Here is a 23,399-nt window from a genome sequence, read left to right as displayed (position 1 = left end):
GTCGCGGGCCCGGCTTCCTGCTTCCGAGGCTATAAAAGAGCTGCTTCCGGCGCCGGCGCCCGGCCTTGGTTTTCCTCCTCGCTGGCTCGCGCTGCTGCGGCCGAAAGACCCGCGATGAGTCTCCCAGGTGCGTGTGTGTGTGGTTGCCATGGGAACGGCAGAGGCCTGCTGGGGGTGGGAGAGGCCGGGCGCGGGGTTTCCATGGCAACGGGAGGCTGCTGTTGCTTTTTGGGGGTGGGGGGTAAACAGGCGCCGTCGAGCCGCGGGGCCCCAGGATTCAGCCCCGGCACCTGTTTCCCACCCGCCCACCCTTCAGTCCCGGCCAGTTTCGCCAGGAGAGGATTGCACCGCCGGGGGAGCGTGTCCCTGAGCATGTGCAGAGTGCCTTCCCCCTCCCCAGGTTCCTGGGGTTGAAGGAAGCGCCCCTTCCTAGTACGATTTCCGCCCCGGCGCCTGTAGGCTCCCCACCCCTCCTCTCTGCTTTAGTCGATCTCTGGTTTTTATTAATAATCTGATTTTTATTATTGAGAATGGGTGGCTTGCATGTTTGTTGAGCGGTGGGCAGCCTCGACAACTTAAGCAGAAAAGCCTGGGTATAAATGTCAGAGATATAAAGGAAGCAACTAACCCTGCAGGCTATACATGCAAAGTAGCTGCCTGATGAAAGAAGGCTGAATTTAGCACCTCATTAAAAGAGCCCTTAGACTTAACAAGGCACCCGGCAGCCGTAGGCAGGCAGGAACTGTGGGAAGGACAGTGTGTGGTTTGCATGCTCCTTGTGAATAATAATAATAATAATTAGTAGTAGTACTTTATTTCCTCCAGAACCTTGAGGAACCGGAGGCGGCTTGCAAGAATTAAAACAAATGAAGATAAAACACAGATCACTAAAAACATATGAAAGATAATAGTCAAGAAGTAATTAAGATGATAATGGAATCGAAACGATGTAAAAACAAATCTGCCAAAAAGCCGGTAGCAAAAACAGCAGAGCGCTATTAAAAGCCCTTTCCTTAAGAGCAGTTAGTTCCCAAAAGCCTGTCGGAATAAAACAGTACCTTCTGTGGTCTTGCTTAGAAAGCTGGTTTAAAAGGGACCCATGAGGAAGCCAGGCCACTCCGTAATTTGGCCACTGCAGCGGAATAAGTCCTGGGTTCATACCCACAGAGTCAATGTGATTTGTCAATAAAGGATATAGGTTCAGATCTGCAGCCAGCCAGATGCTCACTTAGGTGATCTTGGTTCCAGTAACTATCTCTCTGCCTTCCTCCTTTTTATTCTCACAACAACCTTGCAAGGTAGTTTAGCCCGAGAGATAGCTACTGGAACCAAGATCACCTAGGCTGGCTGCAGATCTGAACCTATATCCTTTACTGATGAATCACCTTGACTCTGTTTTTCTTACGCCACTTGCATTTTAGGGACTGTATTCTTAGATACAGGTTGTAGCTTCGTGGTAGGGCCCCTGCTTTGCACACAGAAGGTCTGGGGTTCAGATCCACTTAGGGCTGAGAAAGACAGTTCTGAAATCCTTCAGGTTACAGATGCTTCAGGTTACAGACTCTGCTAACCCAGAAATATTACCTCAGGTTAAGAACTTAGCTTCAGGATGAGAACAGAAATCGTGCTCCGGCGGCACGGCAGCAGCGGGAGGCCCCATTAGCTAAAGTGGTGCTTCAGGTTAAGAACAGTTTCAGGTTAAGAACGGACCTCTGGAACGAATTAAGTACGTAACCCGAGGTACCACTGTACTGAGCTAGATAAACCAATGGCCCGATTTAGGGTAAGCCAGCTTCCTATGTTCCAGTGACAAGATATATATGAAATTAAAAGGTAGGTGTCAGTCCTCTTGCCTTTGGGAAACGACAGTTCTTTTCTAAGTTTTATCTACTTTTTGTCAAACATCTTTATGTCAAGATAAGCATGCATTGAAATTCAGCCACCCTGGCGCATGGCAATTAGCTGTGCTTGGGTGAGGCACTATTAGGAAACGTGTCTTTGGCACGAAGCAAGGCCTTGTGATTACAGGAGTGGATCTGGAACAGTTTCACACCCTTAAGAAGGTGGAGGGCAACATTGCCTAAGAATATAGATACTGAAGGCAGAAATATTTGCATAATGTTAGAAAACATTTCACAAAAAGTTGTTTTTGCTATAGTCTACTTTGCATAGGAGCCTGCACACCTGCAGATTCCCAGCTTTTATTTTAAAAAGAAAGAGCGAGTTTCTAGCATTTGTAGAACCAGAGGGATAAGCAAAATGTACAGATGCTGGTCTCGTCTTTGGTGGGAATCTAGCCTGCTCCCCTCCCCCTCGTCGTTTTTAGTGCTTTACTTTGCCCCCACCCCCAGGCCTGAGGGGGGGAATCCTGCAGACACCCATGAACAGGAATATTCGCCTATTCTATTTTCAGGCCACATGTAACACTGTTATCCCCTGTCATTACTATAAGACAAAGCAGGAAGTTTGAAGGGAGGGGGAAATTGGAAAGGGAATAATTGCAGTGAGGCAAATGTGTAACCTCAGGATCTGTTTTGAGATTGCTGGATTTCATTACTTAAATCATCATCATCATCATCATCATCATCATGTACTCTGGTTTTCGGTTTAAAAACACACAAGAGAGCTAGCAAAAAGTTAATCTGGTTGCTTATAATTGTTTAAAAGTTTTACTGATTTTTATCTGCGGCTTTTATTATGATGGTTTTATGTATATTTGTTTTCAGGTTAGTTTCTTTGTTTGTGTTTCGTCTACTGTTTTATTGGAGACTGCTCTTTGGTTAAATGGCTTACAAATCTTCTAAGTAAATAAGCACAATAAAAATAGGCAAACGATACATATAGCAATCATAAAATGAAAAAAACCAGGCAATTAAAAACAACAGCTGAACACACTAACATAATATATTAAAAGCCTGCTGATTGATTTTTAAAAGAAATTCAACAAGTTGAGTAATAAGAGCGTCTCTGAGAAGAGACAGAGGACATTCCCTGCCACGCCATGAGTGGCATCAGCAACAGCCATGTCTGCAGACACCTATGATGAGCTTCCAGCATCCTTCCTGAGCACATCCTTGTTCTGTTTTCTCCATGTGTGCCCTCTGTTGCTGACTTTCAGAATCAACTGTCCTGAATCGACTGTCCTGTTTTGTCTTAGCAGGGTTGAGCCTGAAAAAATCTTCCGCTTTCGCCCAAGCCCTGAAAGCTGAACCCCGGTACTTGTTGGCCCAGAATGTGGCCACATGCGCAGACCCCCTGGAGGTGTGCCTGGAGCGAGCCGTGGTGCAGGACACACTGCAAGTCTTCCAGCACATGGTACCTGCTGAAGGCAAGCCCATCACCAATCAGAAGAACTCAGGTAATGGCCACCTCCTTTGAGACTGCACGTCCCATTTTAATACTTTGCGATGCCCATCTCCGCTGTGCTCCTCTGACCCCCAGGACGCTGCTGGATCTTCTCCTGCCTGAACGTGATGCGCCTCCCCTTCATGAAGAAGTTCAACACGGAGGAGTTCGAGTTCAGCCAGTCGTACCTCTTCTTCTGGGACAAGGTGCTTCTAATTGTATTTAACTGCCCGTCTGCTTCTTGCATTTATATCCCACCTCAAGGAATTCAAGGTGGCACACATGATTTCCCACCATCCACATTTTACCCCCTGTGAAGTAGGTTGGGCTGAGAGATGGTGACTGGCCCAAGGCCACCCCAGAAAGCATGCCTGAGTGAGGATTTGAATCCAGGTCCTAGGCCAACACTCTTAACTGCCATGCCACACTGGCTCTCAGAGGTGCTTTCTTGAGGCTTTGTTTAGGTGCTAGGATGGGGAACCTGTGGCCATTTGGATGTTATGAGTCTCGAGAGATGGTGGAAATTAGGGTCCAGACTCATCTGGAGGGCTTTAGATTCCCCTCTCCTGCTTTGAGGAAAACCCAGCAGACTGGTCGGCTTCTTTCTGTAAGCAGGGGTGCCATTCAGGCTTCTGCCTTGAACTGCCACCCTCAGAAACCGTTTTTTTTGGGGGGACAGCACCCCAGGAGGGGGCATTCTCTGTGGACTTCCATCCCCACAGAATGGTGTCCTCATTGCACAGCTATCATTGCATGCTGAAAACACACCTGACCCTTTGTATTATGTCTTAGTTCTTATTGTTTTATTATCATAACCTGCTCTGGGCCTTGATGGCAGGTAATTGATTCTATAACTAAATAAATAATAACCAGGGGGCCACCACTAAGTGGGCCATCTTAGCTGTAAAAAGGCCAGAAGGTTAAGGTGGGGTGGGTTAGCTTGAAGTCTACCAGGGCTCAACGGACCTGGTTTCTGACTGCATTCTGACTGGCTTATTTCCAGGTTGAACGCTGTTACTACTTCTTGCATGCATATGTGGAAACGGCTCAGAAGAAGGAGCCCGTGGAGGGGAGGCTGGTGCAGTTCCTGCTCTCCAATCCCTGCAATGACGGCGGGCAGTGGGACATGCTCGTGAACCTCATTGGTAAGAGAAGCTGAGGCCAAGGCACTTTGTAGTCCACCTAGGTTCCTGGGCAGAGGATCCAGCAACTTAAGCAGCTTGGGGGAGGGGGCTGCTCAGCCAAGACCAGGAAATCGGGAGTTGGGATTACAGAATTCCTTGGGTGGGGCTGGAATCGCTAAAGCTTTTGAAGGTCTTCTGACGAGGTGGACAGTTGCAGTATAAGACGGAGTCAGAGTCCTTTCTCTCTGAGATCTCCACAGGATCTTCAGTCTGGTACTCTCTTATGTAGTTTAAAAAAAATGTATGCATTGAGCTTATGCACCTAATCGATGGTGGAGTCCGGCTGCCCAGCAGGGTATGTCCAAGCTCTCAGGCAAGCCCAGCATTCATTACCCTGAGCCCTTTAATTGGTGATGCTGAGGACTGGACCTGGATGAACCACAGGTGAGAAGGCTCTCCTGGACTAAGGATGTGGGAGGACAGAAGTAGCCTGGGAACAGTTTCATTGTGTCAAGATTTGTGCTTATTTCGCACAGCGTAAACTGAGTGCAGCAGGCAGAACGATCTTTCCTTCGGCTCGTCGGTTCTGGTCGGTTACTAAAACTTGTTCCTTCCTAGAAAAATATGGCGTAGTCCCCAAGAAGGTTTTCCCTGAATCACACACCACTGAGGCCTCCAGACGAATGAATGACATTCTGAACCACAAGGTAACTAAAGTGTGTGTGTGTGTGTGTGTGTGTGTGTGTGTGTGTGTGTGTGTGTGGAGAGAGTGCTATTTGTCTTCTCACCAGTTTGGAAACTTAAGCTCAGGCTTGTAAATAAGCCCGTAAAAATTATCAACCCCCATGGAAAGATTTAGTTGCCTGAAGATATCCTATGTAGCACACTGATGACCTGAAAAACAGGATGCTAAGTGAATCTTTCCTGTCTGGTGGCTTGACAATAAGATTAAATTCGCCATAGGCGAACAGATGCCTGTTAAAGCCCTTAAGATCTGAGGTGGGCTTTTGGACAGACCTGACACTCCACACACACAATGAGTTGATATAGTTTTCACAACCTTCCTGTTCAGATGCTGACACCTGGCATTGCTTGCTAAGGTCCAAACCCATGGGAGCTGAATCTTTTCTTTCCAATCTGTTAAAAGGTAAATTCTATCCTGGTGCTCTCCGGATGTTCTGGGCTGCATTCCCCATCAGCCAGCTCAGCCATCTTGCCTGCTCCAGCATCCTGAACTTAGAGCGTGTTGATAGCGTGCCACAGAGATTGCCATTTAGAACTTGCTTTTCCCGCTTTGCTTTTCTTCCAAACAGATGCGAGAGTATTGCCTCCGGCTGAGGAATATGGTTGAGACTGGATGCAACAAGGATGAGCTCTCTGCAGCCGTGGACACCATGATAGAGGAGGTCAGCTGCTCTTGGTGCAGGGGCAAATGCGATGGCTGAGTAAAAAGAGATTTTCTGTCCCTGCCCCCCCTCCTTTCTCCCCGCACAGGGCCCCAGTCATGATGCTTCTCATTCTGCTGCAAGACTTTCCAAGTGCACCTTAGTCTTTATTGAGCCAGTGTAGTGTAGTGGTTAAGAGCGGTGGACTCGTAATCTGGTGAACCGGGTTCGCGTCTCTGCTCCTCCACATGCAGCTGCTGGGTGACCTTGGGCTAGTCACGCTTCTCTGAAGTCTCTCAGCCCCACTCACCTCGCAGAGTGTTTGTTGTGGGGGAGGAAGGGAAAGGAGAATGTTAGCTGCTTTGAGACTCCTTAAGGGGAGTGAAAGGCGGGATATCAAATCCAAACTCCTCCTCCTCCTCCTCCTCCTCCTCCTCCTCTTCTTCTTCTTCTTCTTCTTCTTCTTCTTCTTCTTCTTCTTCCTCTATCTCACCTTTTCCTCCAGAGAGCTCAAGATGGCATGCCTACTTCTCCTCTTCCCCATTTCACCCTCACAACAACACTGTGAAGTAGGTTAGGCTGAGAGGCTGTGACTGGCCCAGGGTTCCAGTGAGTGCCAGGGCCAAGTGGAGATTCAGGCCCTCATCTCTCCCAGGTCCCAGTCCAGCACTCTTACCCCTACGGCACACTTGCTCTCACACTCTCCTGTTGTGATCCCAAGATTTCCGCTGTATAAATTTTCCATGGATAAAAAAGAAAGAACTGCTAGGATGAGGTTGAACTGTCTCATTGCACATTTTGTAAGGAGCACATTGTTCACAGGCCTCCCCAGGGGTGTTTCACGTTTTTGGTGGTGGCAGGCTTGTTGCACGTGGAGTTTGGGGTGGCACGTGTGTCCATGCCCTCCGAAGTCTTGGGAAACAAACGATTGCGCTTTGTAGATCCTGCTGCCTCACTGTGTTCTTGGTGTGAGGCAAGCCAAGTCCCTTTTTTCTTAAATTGGAATAGAACTCTGATTGGGAGGAATCGTAACATGCCTGCTTCTTGATTAGGGCAATTTCACTAATCTTCTGTCGAAAGTATAACTGAGCACAGCTTGGACCAGCCTTTGCAGCTCTGAAAGTGGCGCCTTAACAGAGAGATGCAGAGATCCACCGTGAATGCATTTTGGTTGTGCTCTTTACAATTTGGAGGGACACTCTTTCTTCTCTCTGTTGCCAAAGCTGCCAAGAGGAAAGGTGTATCAGGCTGTTGAAATTTTACTTTTTTACAGGAGTTGCATTACAGGAGTCCTTCACTGCATTTCTGCAAAGCCCTTGGTGCCTCCCTAAGTGTCCGTCCAGGGTGCCTGCACTAGAGGGCAGCAGACAACAACGTATATCATTTTTTTTGCTGTTGTCCAGGGCACCGCAGCTCCATGCTGGCTTCCCCATCTTTTCTCCCAGAACTGCCTCCATCAAACCGGTGGCCATTCCACCTGACCACTGTATAACTTATATTAGGGAGCAGAATGAAAGAGCCCATAGATTTCCTCTCCCCACCCTGTTCCTTTTTGCCTACTGTGTCACGTTGCTTAGCTTCCACGCTGTTGTTCAAAAAGCTATAAACCAGCTTGATGCCTTCGGCGGAACAGCAGCTTATAAGCATAGCGAGCAATTAAGCAAAACGAGGGTTTGTGAGTCACAAGCATCAGTTCCCTCCAGCCGATTTGAAGGGAGGCGTCTGGGTTCCACCTTCCACTAATCTGCTTTCCCTCCCCAGGTCTTCAGAATAGTGACCATCTGCCTGGGGAGCCCTCCGGACTCCTTCTGCTGGGAGTTCTACGACAAGGAGAAGGCCTACCACAAGATCGGGCCAATCTCGCCCCTGCAGTTCTACAAAGAGCACGTCAAGCCCATCTTCGACATGGAAAGCAAGGTTGGGCAATGTGGTAAACACAAGGCAGCCTGTGGACAATCATTGGCCCCGTCTGTGCAATCCTTTTTAGATTTTGGAAATGGATAAGACACACCCCTGCCCCACACGGTCTCCTGGAGCCTTCCCAGTCTGTTGCTCCCTTCTTCTCGTTTAATACCACGACCCCTCTTCGGTCTGTTCGAAAGTTGTGGCATGGCTGCAATCATAGAATTGTAGAGTTGGAAGGGATCCCCCAAAGGTCATCTAGCCCAACCCCTGCAAACCTGGAATCTCAACTGAAAGAACCCCTGACAGATGGCCCCCCAACCTCCCTTGAAAAACCACAAATGCTGGGAAGTCCATCACCTTCCGAGGTAGTCGGCTGCATTGCTGAACAGCTCTTACTGTCAGAAAGTTCTTCTTAATGTGCAGTTGGAAATCCTTACAGAAAGGCCCACCAGATTTCCAACCCCAGATCTCTTATTTGGGGGCCAAGCCTTGATTGGTCAGATGGTGATAAAATTGTGACCCAGAACATCAAAACTGAGATGAGTCTAGCAGAGGATATTTGCTGCTGAGAAACGGCACCCCTCATATTATTTCCAAACTTCCATCTAGTTTGAAATGGAACCTCCAGGTTCAGTGGCAGCCTACCTCTGAATGACACCTGCTGGGGACAAACAAGAAATGGCCATCTTTGGCCATGCTTTCCTTGTGAGCATTTTAGTTGGCTGCTATTGCTGGGTCCAGCAGAGTTGGGAGGAGTGAACTCCTTGAAATTAACTTCTTGCGCTAACTCAGCCCTTTGACTTAACAGGTTTGCCTGGTGAACGACCCTCGGCCCCAGAACCAATACAACCAGCTTTACACGGTGGAGTACCTAAGTAACATGGTGGGGGGCAGGAAGACTCTTTACAACAACCAGCCCATCGAGCTCCTGAAGAAACTGGCAGCCGCTTCTATTCGGGATGGAGAGGTTTGGCCGGCCCCTTTCTTTATTTTGCTCATTAGCACAGTGTCTTCCTGCTCTTTGCTTCAACTGAAGGGTCCTGATTGTCACCTGCTCTCTCCTCAGGCCGTGTGGTTTGGTTGTGACGTTGGGAAGCACTTCAACAGCAAACTGGGCATCAATGACATGAATATGTAAGTGCTTGTCGGGTGGGGGAAGAGGGCTGGGATCCTGCACACAGTCCCCCTGGGGATTGTGGGTGTGCACGTCAAGTTCAAACTTTGCTTTGCCTCCATTTCTTTGTTCTTCCGCAAGCTCAGAGCCCCCTGGACCACAGATCTGCTGCACCCCGTGCTTAACTGCTCCTGTATGTTGTTGTTTAGTCGTGTCCGACTCTTCGTGACCCCCTGGACCAGAGCACACCAGGCACTCCTGTCTTCCACTGCCTCCGCAGTTTGGTCAAACTCATGCTGGTAGCTTTGAGAACACTGTCCCACCATCTCGTCCTCCGTCGTCCCCTTCTCCTTGTGCCCTCCATCTTTCCCAACATCAGGGTCTTTTCCAGGGAGTCTTCTCTTCTCATGAGGTGGCCAAAGTCTTGGAGCCTCAGCGTCAGGATCTGTCCTTCCAGTGAGCACTCAGGGCTGATTTCCTTCAGAATGGATAGGTTTGATCTTCTTGCAGTCCATGGGACTCTCAAGAGTCCCCTCCAGCACCATAATTCAAAAGCATCAATTCTTTGGCTATCGGCCTTCTTTACGTTCCAGCTCTCACTTCCATACATCACTACTGGGAAAACCATGGCTTTAACTATACGGACCTTTGTTGGCAAGGTGATGTCTCTGCTTTTTAAGATGCTGTCTAGGTTTGTCATTGCTTTTCTCCCAAGAAGCAGGCGTCTTTTAATTTCGTGGCTGCTGTCACCATCTGCAGTGATCATGGAGACGACCTGATAAATGTGTTTACTCCGCAATTTAGGATTACTAGGGGAGGCACTTTCTCTGAACTCCACACTTAACGTGCATTTCGTGTGTGCTGCTTTGTAGATTTAACCACAAGCTGGTGTTTGGCGTGTCAGTCAAGAACATGAACAAGGACGAGCGGCTGATCTTTGGGGATTCGTTGATGACCCACGCCATGGTCATTACTGCCTTCACTGAGAAGGTGGGTGTTGGGGCAGCAGGGCGGGTGGCGGAGTTCCTTCCCTTCCTTTCCACCTATATGGCAGTCAACCAGACAATAATTGCACGCATGACCTGTTCATGGAATCCTCCTGGGGACAGTGTGTGCTTTTGAAAGAGGGACAGAGAACCGGTGGTCCTCAAAGGTTTTTGGGCTCCATCTCCCATCCGCCCCAGGCAGCCTGGTCAGGGGATGATCGGAACGGCAGCCTAGCAACACTTAGAGGGTGACAAAGATTCCCCATCTCTGCTCTAAGAAGTTGTATTCCGTACACGTGAGCGACGGAGGGGTGCTTCCACTGAGAGGAGGATGCCCCTTAGAGAACAACATGCAGAGAACATCTGTGGCCTTCCAGAGACTCTTGGATTCCCAACACCCACCTGCCTCAGCAGGAGCATGGCCAGCGGTCTGGGGTGCTGGGAGCTGGTGGAGGGTCCCATCCCTCTTCTCAAGTGCCTTGTCGACAAAGACCACCATTCTTCTATGATGAATCATAGAACGGTAGAGTTGATATCTGGATGATGCTGGTGGCAATAGCACTGAGGCCACCAACACTGCCCCCCTTACCAGAGGCAGCTGCTCTTCCCCCAAGGACAGTACAGGAACTCCACAACCACCACCACAATCCCATGGCGAATGCCTTGTTATTTTACATTATGCATTTCAGGTACACAGCCTTCCAAAGCTTTCTAAATTTACTGTGTGTCTCCTCTCTCTCCTTAATCCAAGAGGGATGCTCAGTCCACTCTGCCCCGCTTGGTCCTTGCTAGCTAGAAAGGGCTTGTCTAAACATTTGGAGGCTCCTCACCTCAGAAATCCAGAACGTTAAAACAGAGAAGGAAGGCAAGATTAAAAGCCGCAATGCCCCTAGGCTGTTTTTGCCAACGGTTGGCAGATTTATAATTCTCACTAAAAGCTTCTTTAGGCTGAAAGCAGGTATTAAAACATGGGGCTCCCCCCCCCTTTTTGTAAAAAAATACCTGTTGTGCAAACAGGTTTTAACTACAACTGTGATGTAATTTTCTTTTCCCATGAGGGATGTTTAATCCTTGCCAGCATTCAAAACTAAGCTAAATGTGGCTTGATTGAATTTTAAGAGCTTGAAAGCAATTCCAGCCAGGCCTTCAGAGGTTCTTGCCACCATCTCTTCCAGCTGCCTCGCATGGACCTGAGCACAGTTTGTACCCAAAGTCTTTAAAAGTACTGTAGCATGATTTATTTTATTTATTACCACATGTATATCCTGCCTGCAAGGACCTCAAGGTGGGTTGCAGGGTCTTCCCACTCTCCAATTTATCAAAATATTGATAAAATCAGTAGCTTTATATATACACTGTATAAAATATCCATAATAAAACTACATGTCTAGCTAGGCCTGCAATATTCCGCATGCTATATTCTCCACACTGTAGAACTCCTTATGTGATCCAGATACCAGGCTTTTAGCATTTGGGGTTGTAAAGGCACGGGTGAGGGACGCTTTCACAGCAGTTTGTGAAATGAAAGCGCAGGTGTCATCTGTCAGGTAAGGGAGGCATTTTATTTCTCTGTTATAAATCCACAAGCAAGTGTAAATCGGCCTGGCCAGGGGAAGCTTTTCTGCAGGGCTCTTCCTCCTGTTGACCCCCGCATTTCCCCCCCTTTCCAGCCTGAGCAAGAAGGCTGCTTCGAAAAATGGCGCGTGGAGAACTCATGGGGCGAAGACCGCGGGAATAAAGGTAATGTGTTGCTAACGCGGGTGCTGAAAGTTGGGCTGGCCTTTTGTTTTGCATCAGGGATGTTGTCTGGATTTTGGGGCAGGGGGGTTGGACTAGATGACTTCCAGATGTCCCTTCCAGTACTATGATTCTCAACAGCATGTATATTGGAATAGCGAGCTTAATTCTGGGCCAGTTTAGCACTCAAAGCCTATGCAGTTTGCCCTGCCTCTCTGCCTTAGCAGAATCCTGACAGGCTGGTGGTCGGGGGCCTTGGTGAGGCCTGGTTTGACTGAATTCTTCCCTTTTGCCCTCCATCACTTCAGGCCTCTCCAACCTAGAGTCTCTTCCCAACGCTGAATTTTCCTGGGTTTGTGATGAGGCTCCTGGACCTCCCTCCTTTCCTGTGTTCTGCACTCTCTGCCAGGATCGCCATTGGGCTGTGTGTGTCCCCCACCTCCTTTTAATTACTCCGGGGTCATAAGGCAGAGATTATAGAATTCCTGCATGTGGTTTATTGCACAGAGAGAGAGAGAGAGAGAGAGAGAGAGCACATGAGCACTGACTGGGCTGCCGTTCCTTTAAGCTCCTGATGTAATCTTATTTTGTGTAGAAAGTTCATTACCCTTTCTTCGAACAGCCTCCAGTGGGGGAAACTTTTGCTATCGGTTGTACAATTGGGATGACAACAAGCAGCGTCTTTGTCTAGCAGAATTGTAGCTGCCACATGTGTTCCGTTTCCCTCTTCACTTCCCCTGGGAGTTGGTGGAAGACAAGCGCCCACGGTGCCCTTGAGCCTTTATGCTACCCATGGCCATTTCAAAGAGCCAAGGACTTTTCTGCGTGTACCAGTGTCTCCCATTGAGACTGGAGCTTCTGTTTGCATAACAAGAGCTTTCGTGGAACAGCAGGCGCAGGACTGTCTCAGTGATCCAGGCGCGCAGGTGGCCCTCAGCCCCGCTTCCCAAAAAAGCCGCCTTGAGGTCAAGGCACAGCTATTCTTAGCCCTTCGTTTACCCATCTGTTTTATGAGCGTGCTAAAACCCAGAGTTGCTCCAGCAGTTAAAAACACACACACACACACTCCTGCCATCAACCACAAGAGACGAGTGCGAACCACTTTGAGCATTCAAAGTTTAAAAATAACCCGGCGAAAGCGAGACAGATTACCGGCATTCCTCAGAGTTTACCTTCTCCAGCCTCCTGGCAGGGCAGCCAGGAGGCGTGAGGTTGATTCCTTGAGCTTCTTAGCCTCTTGCTGTTCTACGTGGAAGTCTCACTCCCACTCAGAGGCAAAGCCTGCTTTTAATGAATGGGGCCTGAATGGGGCTTTTTCCTCGAGGGCTCTGGCCTTGCCCCCGAGCAGACTTTGGGGGCCTCTCACTTTGGGGGCCAAGCAGAGCCCTCTCGCCACCTCTGCCCAATCAGTCCCTTGCAATGGCCAACCCTGGTTGCGGCTGCTCTTTTCCACTTGCCAAGCAGGCAAAATGCTTTAGAGCCTCTCTGCCCTGCAAGGTAGGCCTCGGGGGCGGGGGGAGAATCAGGCTGAAGAAGAGAGCCGCTTGCCCCAGGCTCATCGCCTGAAGGCTGGCCAAGACGAGTGGCAAGGTTCCTTCTGTAAGGACGGTGTGGGTTGCTTGCGGAATGTGTCTTGGGCATTAATTCAATACATGTGTATTGCGGGGACGGAATTTGGCCAAGCCTGAGTCCTCTGTCTTAGTGATCCTTACAACGCAGGCCTATAAAACAGGGCAGCAGCGGTTAGTACTACTAACATTATTTCTGCATTGCAGCTGGGTGTGCTGAGGCTCAGAAGAGCACTTGCTAGCTTAAGACACCACCTAACCAATCTGTCTTGCTTGGGGCGAGATTGTCCGGAGGGCTTCCTGGCTCTAAGGCTGGGCTCTGCAGTGCGATGCCTGTGGGAACCCTCAGGTGTTGGTACCAGCTTCGCCCCTCCCAATTCTAACCTTACTTTAAAATAGTGTTTTGGGCCTTCTATGTTTGCAGGGAGTGCCTATTTTTTGACTAGTTTACCTGCTTTTTTTTAATACATGTTTTCTTTGGGGGGCATGTGTAGGTGTGCTGCATGGGAGGTTTCTGGGTATTTCCAGTTTTTCTTCTGTGGAAGGGCTATTTTGCAGAACCTGTGAAATAGTTTCTTAGGTTTCCAAATGAGTTCTTAGCATCCCACACCCATGTTTTTGGGACTCCTCTTCTAGCTGCTTTCCCACGCCACATCCTCCAGGGCAGACCTCTAGCTGCTGCTCCAAAGTCGTCATTTGCAGATATGGCCCTCGGAGAGGGTTTTGGGGATAGCTGGCCTCTTGAAAAAGCCTGGGCTTGTGTGGGAAGGCCAAGCGGAATTCTGGCAGGCCCCTTGTTTAAGGAAGAGGTGAAGAATGAGGATGTTAGATTTGGCACTCAGGCTTGGCTAGGCGTGGAGGCATTAAAATAACAAGGCCCAGCGTCAGTCCTTGAAGAGGGTTGATAGAGTATTGCCTGAAACAACAGAGGCAAGATTAGACTCAGGGGCTTAGCTGGAGGATGATGAGTTATGGAGGAAATGCTTAACCCTTTTGTACGGTGCTTTGGGTCCAGATCGCCTGGTCTGGGTTTACCAGCTTAGCATTGTGATCCTGTTGTTGAAAGGCAAGGTCAGATCTTAGACAGGGTTGGAGCATCTGACCTGTTAATTGCAGAGGCAAAGCCACTACAGGAAACCTGAAAGGCCAATCCTCGGTCACTCAGGAATTTCAAAAAACTCTGGGTTTGTAAAGTGGTGTTTTTGGAAGCTCCTGGGTATTGCTTCCAAGCACAAATACAAGAGGCACCACGTGAGACCTCATCTGTTCCTTGTAGGTTTTTGACTTGTGGTGTTTCTTGATGCAGAGGAAAGGCAGAAAAATGTTCCAGGGAGGAATTTGATCTGGGATGGCAGTTTGAGCTTGGTTTGCCTATTTCCCTCCCCGAAGCACATTTGACATTGCAAGCACCACCCAGTCCGCTGGTACAAAGCAAGGAAAGGGGCCTGTATTCAATTAGCTGTGAAAATTAATGGGTCCTTAATGTTCAGAAGCAGTCTACCTCCATGCAGTTTTTGCAGGGCTGCCCTCTTAGATTTCAGTGTGGCATAGAGGGCAGGGGTCCCCCAGGTGGCACCTCTTAAGCTGAGCATCTCTTAATAGAGCTTGTCCCGTCCTCCTCTTCTCCAGGTTACCTTATCATGACTGATGACTGGTTCTCCGAGTACGTCTACGAAGTGGTGGTGGACAGGAAGCATGTGCCAGAGGACGTCTTAGCTGTGATGCACCAGGAGCCAGTCGTCTTGCCTGCATGGGACCCCATGGGCGCTCTGGCTAAGTGAACTGGTGTGTGTGTGTGTTGAGGGGGCTCTCTGCTGCCTCCTTCTGGTCAACCTTGAAGCAAGCATGTGGGGGGGGGATCTGGAGGGCCAGGAGCCAATGCCAAGTGGCCCCATGAGCAAACTCCCACTTGAGGTGCCAGTCTTGAAGAGTGGTGCCCTGTGGATCTTCAGAGGAAACAGTGCTTTTTCTGTGGACGGGGCTACTCTGCAACCTTTGCGTCGACATGTGTGCTTTTCATTGTAGTATAATCCTTTCCTTTTCTTTTTTTTAAAAAACACCCTCTAAAATTATTTTATTCATATACTCGTTTTAAAACTTCAGAAATGATTCTTTCACGCAAACCTTGTATAGAAAAAGACGGGTGGGGGGTGAGATGAACGCTTGGGGTGATTGCGTACCACAAAGGGCCACCAAGTGGAGATTAATTGCTTGTTGGTTGTGATTTTGAGCTGCTTGGCTGCTTGCTTGTGGAGAGAGGCATATAACCCATGGTGCAGGATGCTGCCCACTTCCTCCATGATCTTCATCTGTCTTGTCTTTTCCAACTGAGATGTGGTCTGAATTTAACAGCCATCTCCCTGGAGCACCTGAATCACAGCCCAGGGAATTCCCCCCCCATAACCACCACTGAGGCTCAGCTGAACCAACGGAAAGAGTGGCTGCAAAGGCTACATTCCAGAATGCCCAGTTCCTGGGTAAAACGGGATTTTTAAAAAATGGCTGCGTTTTTATTTGAATGCCATCTACAACTACCTGGTGCTATGGAGCGTTTGAATAAAAACACTTTGCTGAATGAGCTTCGGTGTCCTGTATTGATATTATTGATGCATAAATTGCTGGCAAACTGCAAAACATATTGCCAACAAATGAATGAGGCAGTGGGGGGTGGGAGAAGACACTCCCCTCCCACCTCTCTGCCGGCAACATTGGAGAGCTGCTGCCAGTCAGAGGAGACAATATGGAGCTACTAGCTCAGTTTAGCCAGCTAGATGGGCAAATAGTCTTGACATGGCATAAGGCGTCTGCTTTGGGGTCCTTCTTGGCCAAGGGTTCTTTCCACACATTGGAAACTTCTGATTTGGCACAAGCCACACCTGCAGATCAAGCCTCCATTGATCCCCAGCTAGCGGCAGTCTGTCAGCATGGTGTTGGGACTCCAGTCCCATCAGCCTTGGCCAGCATGACCCCAAGGGTCATGGGAGTTGTAGTCTCAGCAATACCAGGTTGGCAAATCCCCACACTAGTCTCTGGGAATTAAGCCTGGTGCCCGATCAGAGAGCTCTGAGAGGGGTGGGGGGAATCTGCCAAACTAAAGCAATGGGGAGAAAAACGTCGGGCATATCAGAATGAACTTGGCAAGAGGAGAGATGAAACTGAATGGGTTCTTACTGAAAGCTGGTCGCAGAGTTAATCTCTAATAAAACAGTTTAATCCTCAACATATGTTTAACATCTTGAAAGTTAGGCGACACTAAGACAGGCTTAGGGTATAAAGCTGGGGTCTGCAACCTTTAAGACAAAAAGAGCCACTTGGACCCATTTCCGAAGAAAAAGAAACTGGGAGCCGCAAAACTCGTCATTATAAAAATAACTTTTTTGTCACTTTTTTATTATTTCTTTGTTTGACCCCTCAGAATTACTCCTCCTCATAAACGTTAAATTAACAAGTTACCTTTTTGTGTGTGTGTGTTCTTCACTCCCCTTCAAAACAGTGACCAGCGTACATGCCCCCTTTCAATGCAGTGACCAGCGTACATGCCCCTTACAATGTAGCGGGCGGGCGGGCGGGAATGTGACGTCGGGACGGTGTGACTAATGCACGCACCGCCCCCATGCGACGTCACAGCCAGTACAGCGCCCGCCACAGTGGGGAGTGTCGGGGCGCACAATGCACCTCCTCCCCTCGCTAGTATCCGCCCCGGAGCCGCGGCAAAGGTGTAAAAGAGCCACATGCGGCTCCGGAGCCGCGGGTTGCAGACCCCTGGTATAAAGCAACTGATTTTGTATCCATCCAGCTATTGGGTCAAACTAATTAAAAGCAAACACCCGTTTTGCACAGCAGTCTTGACCCTGAGCAAGAATTCCTGCCATTTCTATTTTTAAATTATTGGTTTTTTAAAAGTTGCATGCTTTCATGCATTTAATACATCTATCTACACTGGAGTAACAGACCTATTTTAATTGTTGCCTTTAAGTCTCTTAAGTCCCTTGGAATATTTTTTTTTAAAAAGGGTGTTTAGCTTGTGTAAGAAGCTGCCTTGATACAGTCTCAGGCCATTGGTCGATCTAGCTCAGCAGTCTAAACCAGCTGTGGGGAACTTTTGGCCCTCCAGATGTTGCTGAACTGCAACTTGGAATACTATGTACAGTTCCAGTCGCCTCACCTCAAAAAGGAAAGTGTAGAGTTGGAAAAAATTCAGAAAAGGTTAATCAAAATGCTCAAAGGAATGTGGAAAGGTTGCAACATTTGGGGATTTTCAGTTTAGAAAAAAGGCAAGCAAAAGGCGACATGATAGGAGTTTATAGGACTATGCATGGCATGGAGAAAGTGGAGAGAGACAAGTTTTTTCTCCCTCCTAACACAAACCACAGAGCCTAGGACTTGCTGATCAGAATGTCGGCGGTTCGAATCCCCGCGATGGGGTGAGCTCCCATTGCTCGGTCCCTGCACCTGCCCACCTAGCAGTTCGAAAGCAAGCCAGTGCAAGTAGATAAATAGGTACCACTCCAGCAGGAGGCCCTGGAGGTACCACTCCAGCAGGAGGGAATCTGTGGGGTCCCTGGCACCGAAGTTGAACGAAGAGCAGTTCACAGAGGTGAGGAGAAGCAACGTCCCTGAGCAGGGCTTTTCCCTCCTCCTCCCTCTGTGGATAATCAGGCGGAGATATGAAGTGGGGAAACCTATATATATATATATATACACACACACACACACACACACACCTTGAGTTTCAAGGGTAACATAGGGTAACATAGGTGGTGGCTAGAAGAAGGATGCACTCTCCCTGCCGCCAATTTTCAAAGGACAACCAGGCAGCCCAACACCACCTTAGTGTTATGAAGCAAATCCAAGGCAGGGAGCCTGATATTCTTCGCTTAGAATATAACTGTGCTGCTAAGAAGCCACTCATCCTGCAAGGGTGACCCTAGAAATTCAACCTCTTGTGTTTTTAGATTTCCCCATGTCCCAAAATCAGATAACTGCCACCGCCATCTTAACAATTTTTTATATTTCTTCCATACCACATATTTTCTTATTAAATGGTTCAAGAATCCTCTGTGTACCTTAACTTTTTCATACCATAAATACACATGCCAACCAAATCTATTACCATAGCCCTCCAAGTCTAAAATATCTGTATTTTGTAGTGTTATCCATTCCCGAAGCCAGCAAAGACAAGACACCTCATAATATATACTTAAATCTGGTAGGGAAAAGCCGCCTCTATCTTTAAAATCTGTTAGTAATTTATGTTTTATTATTGGCTTCTTCCCCTGCTAGATAAATTTTGAAATATCTCTTTGCCATTCCTTGAAGGGCAACTTCTTTTCTTATACTAATGAGTATGACCCATACTTAGGGGCCATTACGGGACGCGGGTGGCGCTGTGGGTTAAACCACAGAGCCTAGGACTTGCCAATCAGAAGTTCGGCGGTTCGAATCCCCGCGACGGGGTGAGCTCCCATTGCTTAGTCCCTGCTCCTGCCAACCTAGCAGTTCAAAAGCACCTCAAAGTGCAAGTAGATAAATAGGTACCACTCCAGCAGGAAGGTGAACGGCATTTCCATGCGCTGCTCTGGTTCACCAGAAGTGGCTTAGTCATGCTGGCCACATGACCTGGAAGCTGTACGCCGGCTCCCTCAGCCAGTAAAGCGAGATGAGCGCCGCAACCCCAGAGTTGGCCACGACTGGACCTAAGGGTCAGGGGTCCCTTTACCTTTACCTTAAGACAAGAACTCAGATATCCAATGAAGCTGAATGTTGGAAGGTTCAGGACAGAAAAAAACCACACTTCACGCAGCACATAGTTAAACTATGGAGGGTAGGACACAAACCAATGGCTTCAAGTAATAGGAGATTCTGACTAAAAGACAGAAAGAAATTTCTGACAGTAAGAGCCGTTCGACAGTGGAACGGTCTCCCTCAGGAAGCGGCGGACTCTCCTTCCTTGCAGATTTTGAAGCAGATGTTGGGTGGCCATCTGTCATGGATGCTTTACTTGAGATTCCTGCACTGCAGGAGGCTGGACCAGATGACCCTGGGGTCCCTTCCAACTCTAGGATTCTATAAGGCGGTCTCCTAGCCATGATGAATATAGCCTGCTTCTATGGTTGGAGGCAGCCATGCTTCTGAATACCAGTTGCAGGAGACCCAAGGAGGAGAGAGGGCTCTTGTGCTCAGGTCCTGCTTGTGGGTTTCCCATTGGGGCATCTGGTTGGCACCTGTAAGAACAAGATGCTGAACTAGATGGGCCATTGGCCTGATCCAGCAAGCTCTTTTTTGCTCATTTCTGCACCTTTCCCAGCTCCACAATATCCATTCGGAACACTACACAGTACTCCACTATTCCACAGATTTTTATATCAACAGTTTTATTTTCAATTCCTTCCCTAAAGGAAGGACTCTTGCTTCCTGCCCCCCCCCATTCAGAAGACTGTAACAAATTCCTATATGCCCTAGGAGAGAGAAAGTGATGCGGTATTTAGAAGCCTAGATTCATTCATTCATTCATTCATTCATTTACAAGCGAATTACTCTACCCTCCCAAGAGAAGGTCTTGGGTGTGCCTGGTGAGATCAATGCCATTCCCCCCTCCCTTTTTGAAATGCAGCCGCCACAGCTTCCCTTATCCCAACCCCATGCTATATCACAAGCTGTTTTTCTCAACCCAGCCCTTTGTCTGCCCCAAAGCCTCTTTTGAGCAGCCTCTAGGAATGTTTCGTGGGTAATCCGGACTCGGCGCCTCCCCTGAGAAGGGCTGAGACGATCCCCTCGTAATCCAGGCAACTCAGATCTCCTCCCGTTGTCCTAACAATTGCCAGCTATTTTAATCCTAATCTATTTGGTGCCCAATTTGGGGTGGCAGGGGGCGGCAGAGAACCAATTAAAGCTGTGTTGGTACATCTCGGGTGGAGGACAGGAGCACCATCCAGCCATGCGGTCACCCCCACTTCCACAGAGAAGCCCCTCGGACCCAGGCACCACTCTCCCAGGTCCCCCTCAACCTGTCAAGCCACCAGTGCAATCCCACAATTGGTCTTCAGGTGGCAGCAACTCCTCTCCTTATCCAAGGGTGGAGAAAAGGATGAAATAACAAAAGGGGGAGCAGGAAAGAGAAATGTTTGGCAATTTCTTCCTCTGTTCTCAGGACTGATGCTGTTGCAGAGATCCCTGCAGACTCCCACCTTCCTCCTGCGTCTCATAATCCCTTTGGTGGGGACAGGCTGCCGTCCCTCCCTTGTTATTTGCAATGCAGTTAAATTAATACATTTATATCCCACCTGTCCTCTGAGGAGCTTAAGGGGGCACTCGCTGTCTCCATTTTATCCCCACAGCAACCCTGTGAGGACGGTTAAAGACTGAGTGTGCTTGTGTGTGAGAGAGAGACTGGCTCAAAGCCACCCGGTAAGAGCTGAGTGCTGGGACGCGGGTGGCGCTGTGGGTAAAAGCCTCAGCGCCTAGGGCTTGCCGATCGAAAGGTTGGCGGTTCGAATCCCCACGGCGGGGTGCGCTCCCGTTGCTTGGTCCCAGCGCCTGCCAACCTAGCAGTTCGAAAGCACCCCCAGGTGCAAGTAGATAAATAGGGACCGCTTACTGGCGGGAAGGTAAACGGCGTTTCCGTGTGCTGCGCTGGCTCGCCAGATGCAGCTTTGTCACGCTGGCCACGTGACCTGGAAGTGTCTCCGGACAGCGCTGGCCCCTGGCCTCTTAAGTGAGATGGGCACACAACCCTAGAGTCTGTCAAGACTGGCCCGTACGGGCAGGGGTACCTTTACCTTTTAAGAGCTGAGTGAGGATTTGAACCCAGGTCTCCCAGGTCCTAGTCTGACACTCTAACCTAATGTGATGTTCTCATTTCCCCTGCTTGCTTCAATGATCCACCTGACAGCTCTCATGGGCTTGCCAAACCCAATGTTCTCTCAAGAGCCCAAACTGGGGCAGTTCAAGGGATCACCAAATCTCACCTTGCAATATTGCAGGGCACATTCCCCCCCCCAAGAGTGCATCTGGTAGGGAGGTGGTGCAGGACCCCCGGTCGGCCTCCGCACCTACTGCAGCCGCAACTCACTGCTCTGAAGGAACAGGCTCATCTTGGACTAGTGGCGCGGACGAATTCCTCATCCACGACGCCTGGACCTGAAGTCAACATCCACCGTACCACTGGCAGAAGGCCGGGAAGCTCCACTGTCTCTACCATGGCTCCCTACCTGAGGACCCTGGCCAAGGCAGCATCTGGCTGAGCTGGCTTAACAAGGGGCATTATGTGTATTTTAATGAGCTGAATAAAGTGGCAGCTTATCCGCCTTGGAGGCGTGGCAAGTCTGTGTATTAACTTAACGGTGCTTAGCTTATTTTTTTTTAGTTGTTATTCTGTTAATGTTGTTAATATTGTTTTATAGAGTATAACTGCCGCATTGATTTGTGAAACGTATACTATGGATTTTGGTGTTAACTGTGATGTTTAGTTGCTGCTTTATTAATAGCGTTTTATAGATTGTAAATATGATTTATGCTGTGTTTGTGCTGTTCTATTATGTTTGACTATGTTACTCTTATTTATTTATTGTTTGTAAGCTGCTTTGGGATTCATCTGAAAAGCGGGACAGAAAAATAAAGTTATCAGTCCCATCAATCAATCAGATCAATCAATCAGTACAACGCTTTGGACCATTCCAGCCTCTCCTGGCACATTTCTTTTAAAACCATTAAAAGTCCAAAGGAAGCAGCCTTATTCCAGGTCAGTCTCCTGCAGATGGCCTGTTTGTTGAGCATGCAACCTTATTTGCTTGCCCAAAGTTATGTGAAGATAATACAATGTCCACTCTTTACTGGGTTAAAATGGATTGCACAAGTTGCCCAAACCATGTTGCAGCCCACCATATTGGGTTAAAATGGAGGCCAGGGCCCTGATGTCAACAAAGATGGCTGCCCCACCTTGTGCAGAGCTTGGAGGCAATATCTCGAGAGGCAGCCAAGCCTTGAAAGAATAGATGGGCGGACAGACTGACCGCTTCCCAAAATATACAGAAGATTTGTTCTGATTTTTTGGTGAGGGAAGTTACACAACAGTGAGCAGTCTCTACAGTACCAGCAGTTATATACGCCTTCCCATTAATCACATTTTGCCGTTGCTTTCCTAAATGCAAAAAGCCTGTTGTTGTTCTTTAAGTGGATGTGTTGCACCAGAGTGCTTCAACTAATGTGAGTGGTGCAAACCTAGATTTCTGGTGACTGAAATCCTTCCTGCAAAATGCTGAAAGTCTAGAGGTGACCTCAGTCCCTCTAGCCCAGCAGTGTGGACTCTGACTGGTAGCATCTCTTCAAGATCTCAAGAAGGCAATGCTCCTTTCCATCACCTGGTCCCTCTTAAACTAGAGAAGTTGGGGATCAAACCAGGGACCCTCTGCAAGTCAAGTGTGTGCTCTGCCACTCATCTGACCATTTCATGGAAGGAAATTTGTGGCTGGGATGTTTTTTGTGTGGGGTATGTGGATATGAGTTGTTTTTCCTTTCTGGGAGGAGAGGAAGTGTTTGTGGTGATTAAAAGCAGCTGAATCAGTCTCGGGTTCCATCCTAGCCCTGCCCTGCTGTTAGGCAGAGTGAGAAAGCCGTCTCAGGCAGCAAATTTTAGGTATTAGGAAAGGGCAGGCAAATTCATAAGCTCCTTAATCTGCTACTATTGTCTTTCTACTGCTAGAGAAAGGGAGTGTCACATTTTCATTTTGCCTCAGGTATCTTGGATGCCTACGCCAGAACTTGTGCAGTAGTGGTTAAGAGCATTGGATGAGGATCTATAATTCCAGGGTTCAAATCCCCACTTGGGGAGGAATCTCACAGGGTGACCTTGGGGCCAGTCATGGTCTCTCAACCTGAACTACCTCGCAGGGTTGTTGTGAGGGGGGAATGGGGGAGAACTGTGTACGCCACCTTAAGCTCTTTGGTGGAAAGCTGTGTAACAGAAATAACAAATATCTTGGGCAGCAAAATGTCTTGGGCCAGCCCTGCTTGGGAGCAACTTCTGATAGCAAACCCCAAGTCCCTTTCCACTTGACAATTTTTGCATTCCCCCCCCCCCTCTGCTTAAAGTGAAGAATGGAGAAGGACAGGCGAGAATTGCAAAAGTCTGTTTTTCTTCTCCTAATGTGGCCCAGAAGCAGACACACACCCCAGTCTCACATTTGCCACAGTGGCAGGACACCTGTCCTGGCCTCATCATCTGCCCCCATTTGCAG

The 23,399-nt window shown here is 48.6% G+C and overlaps 1 protein-coding gene across 1 annotated transcript; it reads left to right on the top strand.

The window, feature by feature from the left end:
* The first annotated feature begins 30 nt into the window (after positions 1-30).
* Positions 31-15,743, top strand: BLMH (bleomycin hydrolase). The gene is made up of 12 exons (XM_053366560.1): positions 31-127; positions 3,161-3,358; positions 3,442-3,551; positions 4,349-4,490; positions 5,088-5,176; positions 5,783-5,875; positions 7,616-7,771; positions 8,568-8,726; positions 8,826-8,893; positions 9,746-9,863; positions 11,530-11,599; positions 14,794-15,743. Exons 1-12 carry the CDS (start codon positions 115-117, stop codon positions 14,943-14,945), a joined length of 1,368 nt encoding a protein of 455 aa, XP_053222535.1. The 5' UTR covers positions 31-114; the 3' UTR covers positions 14,946-15,743.
* The last annotated feature ends 7,656 nt before the right edge of the window (positions 15,744-23,399 follow it).

The sequence above is a fragment of the Podarcis raffonei genome, chromosome 15, assembly GCF_027172205.1.
Source record: "Podarcis raffonei isolate rPodRaf1 chromosome 15, rPodRaf1.pri, whole genome shotgun sequence".
Lineage (NCBI taxonomy): Eukaryota > Metazoa > Chordata > Lepidosauria > Squamata > Lacertidae > Podarcis > Podarcis raffonei.
Note: the sequence above shows the minus strand (reverse complement) of the source record. Positions and strands in the feature narration are given on the sequence as shown.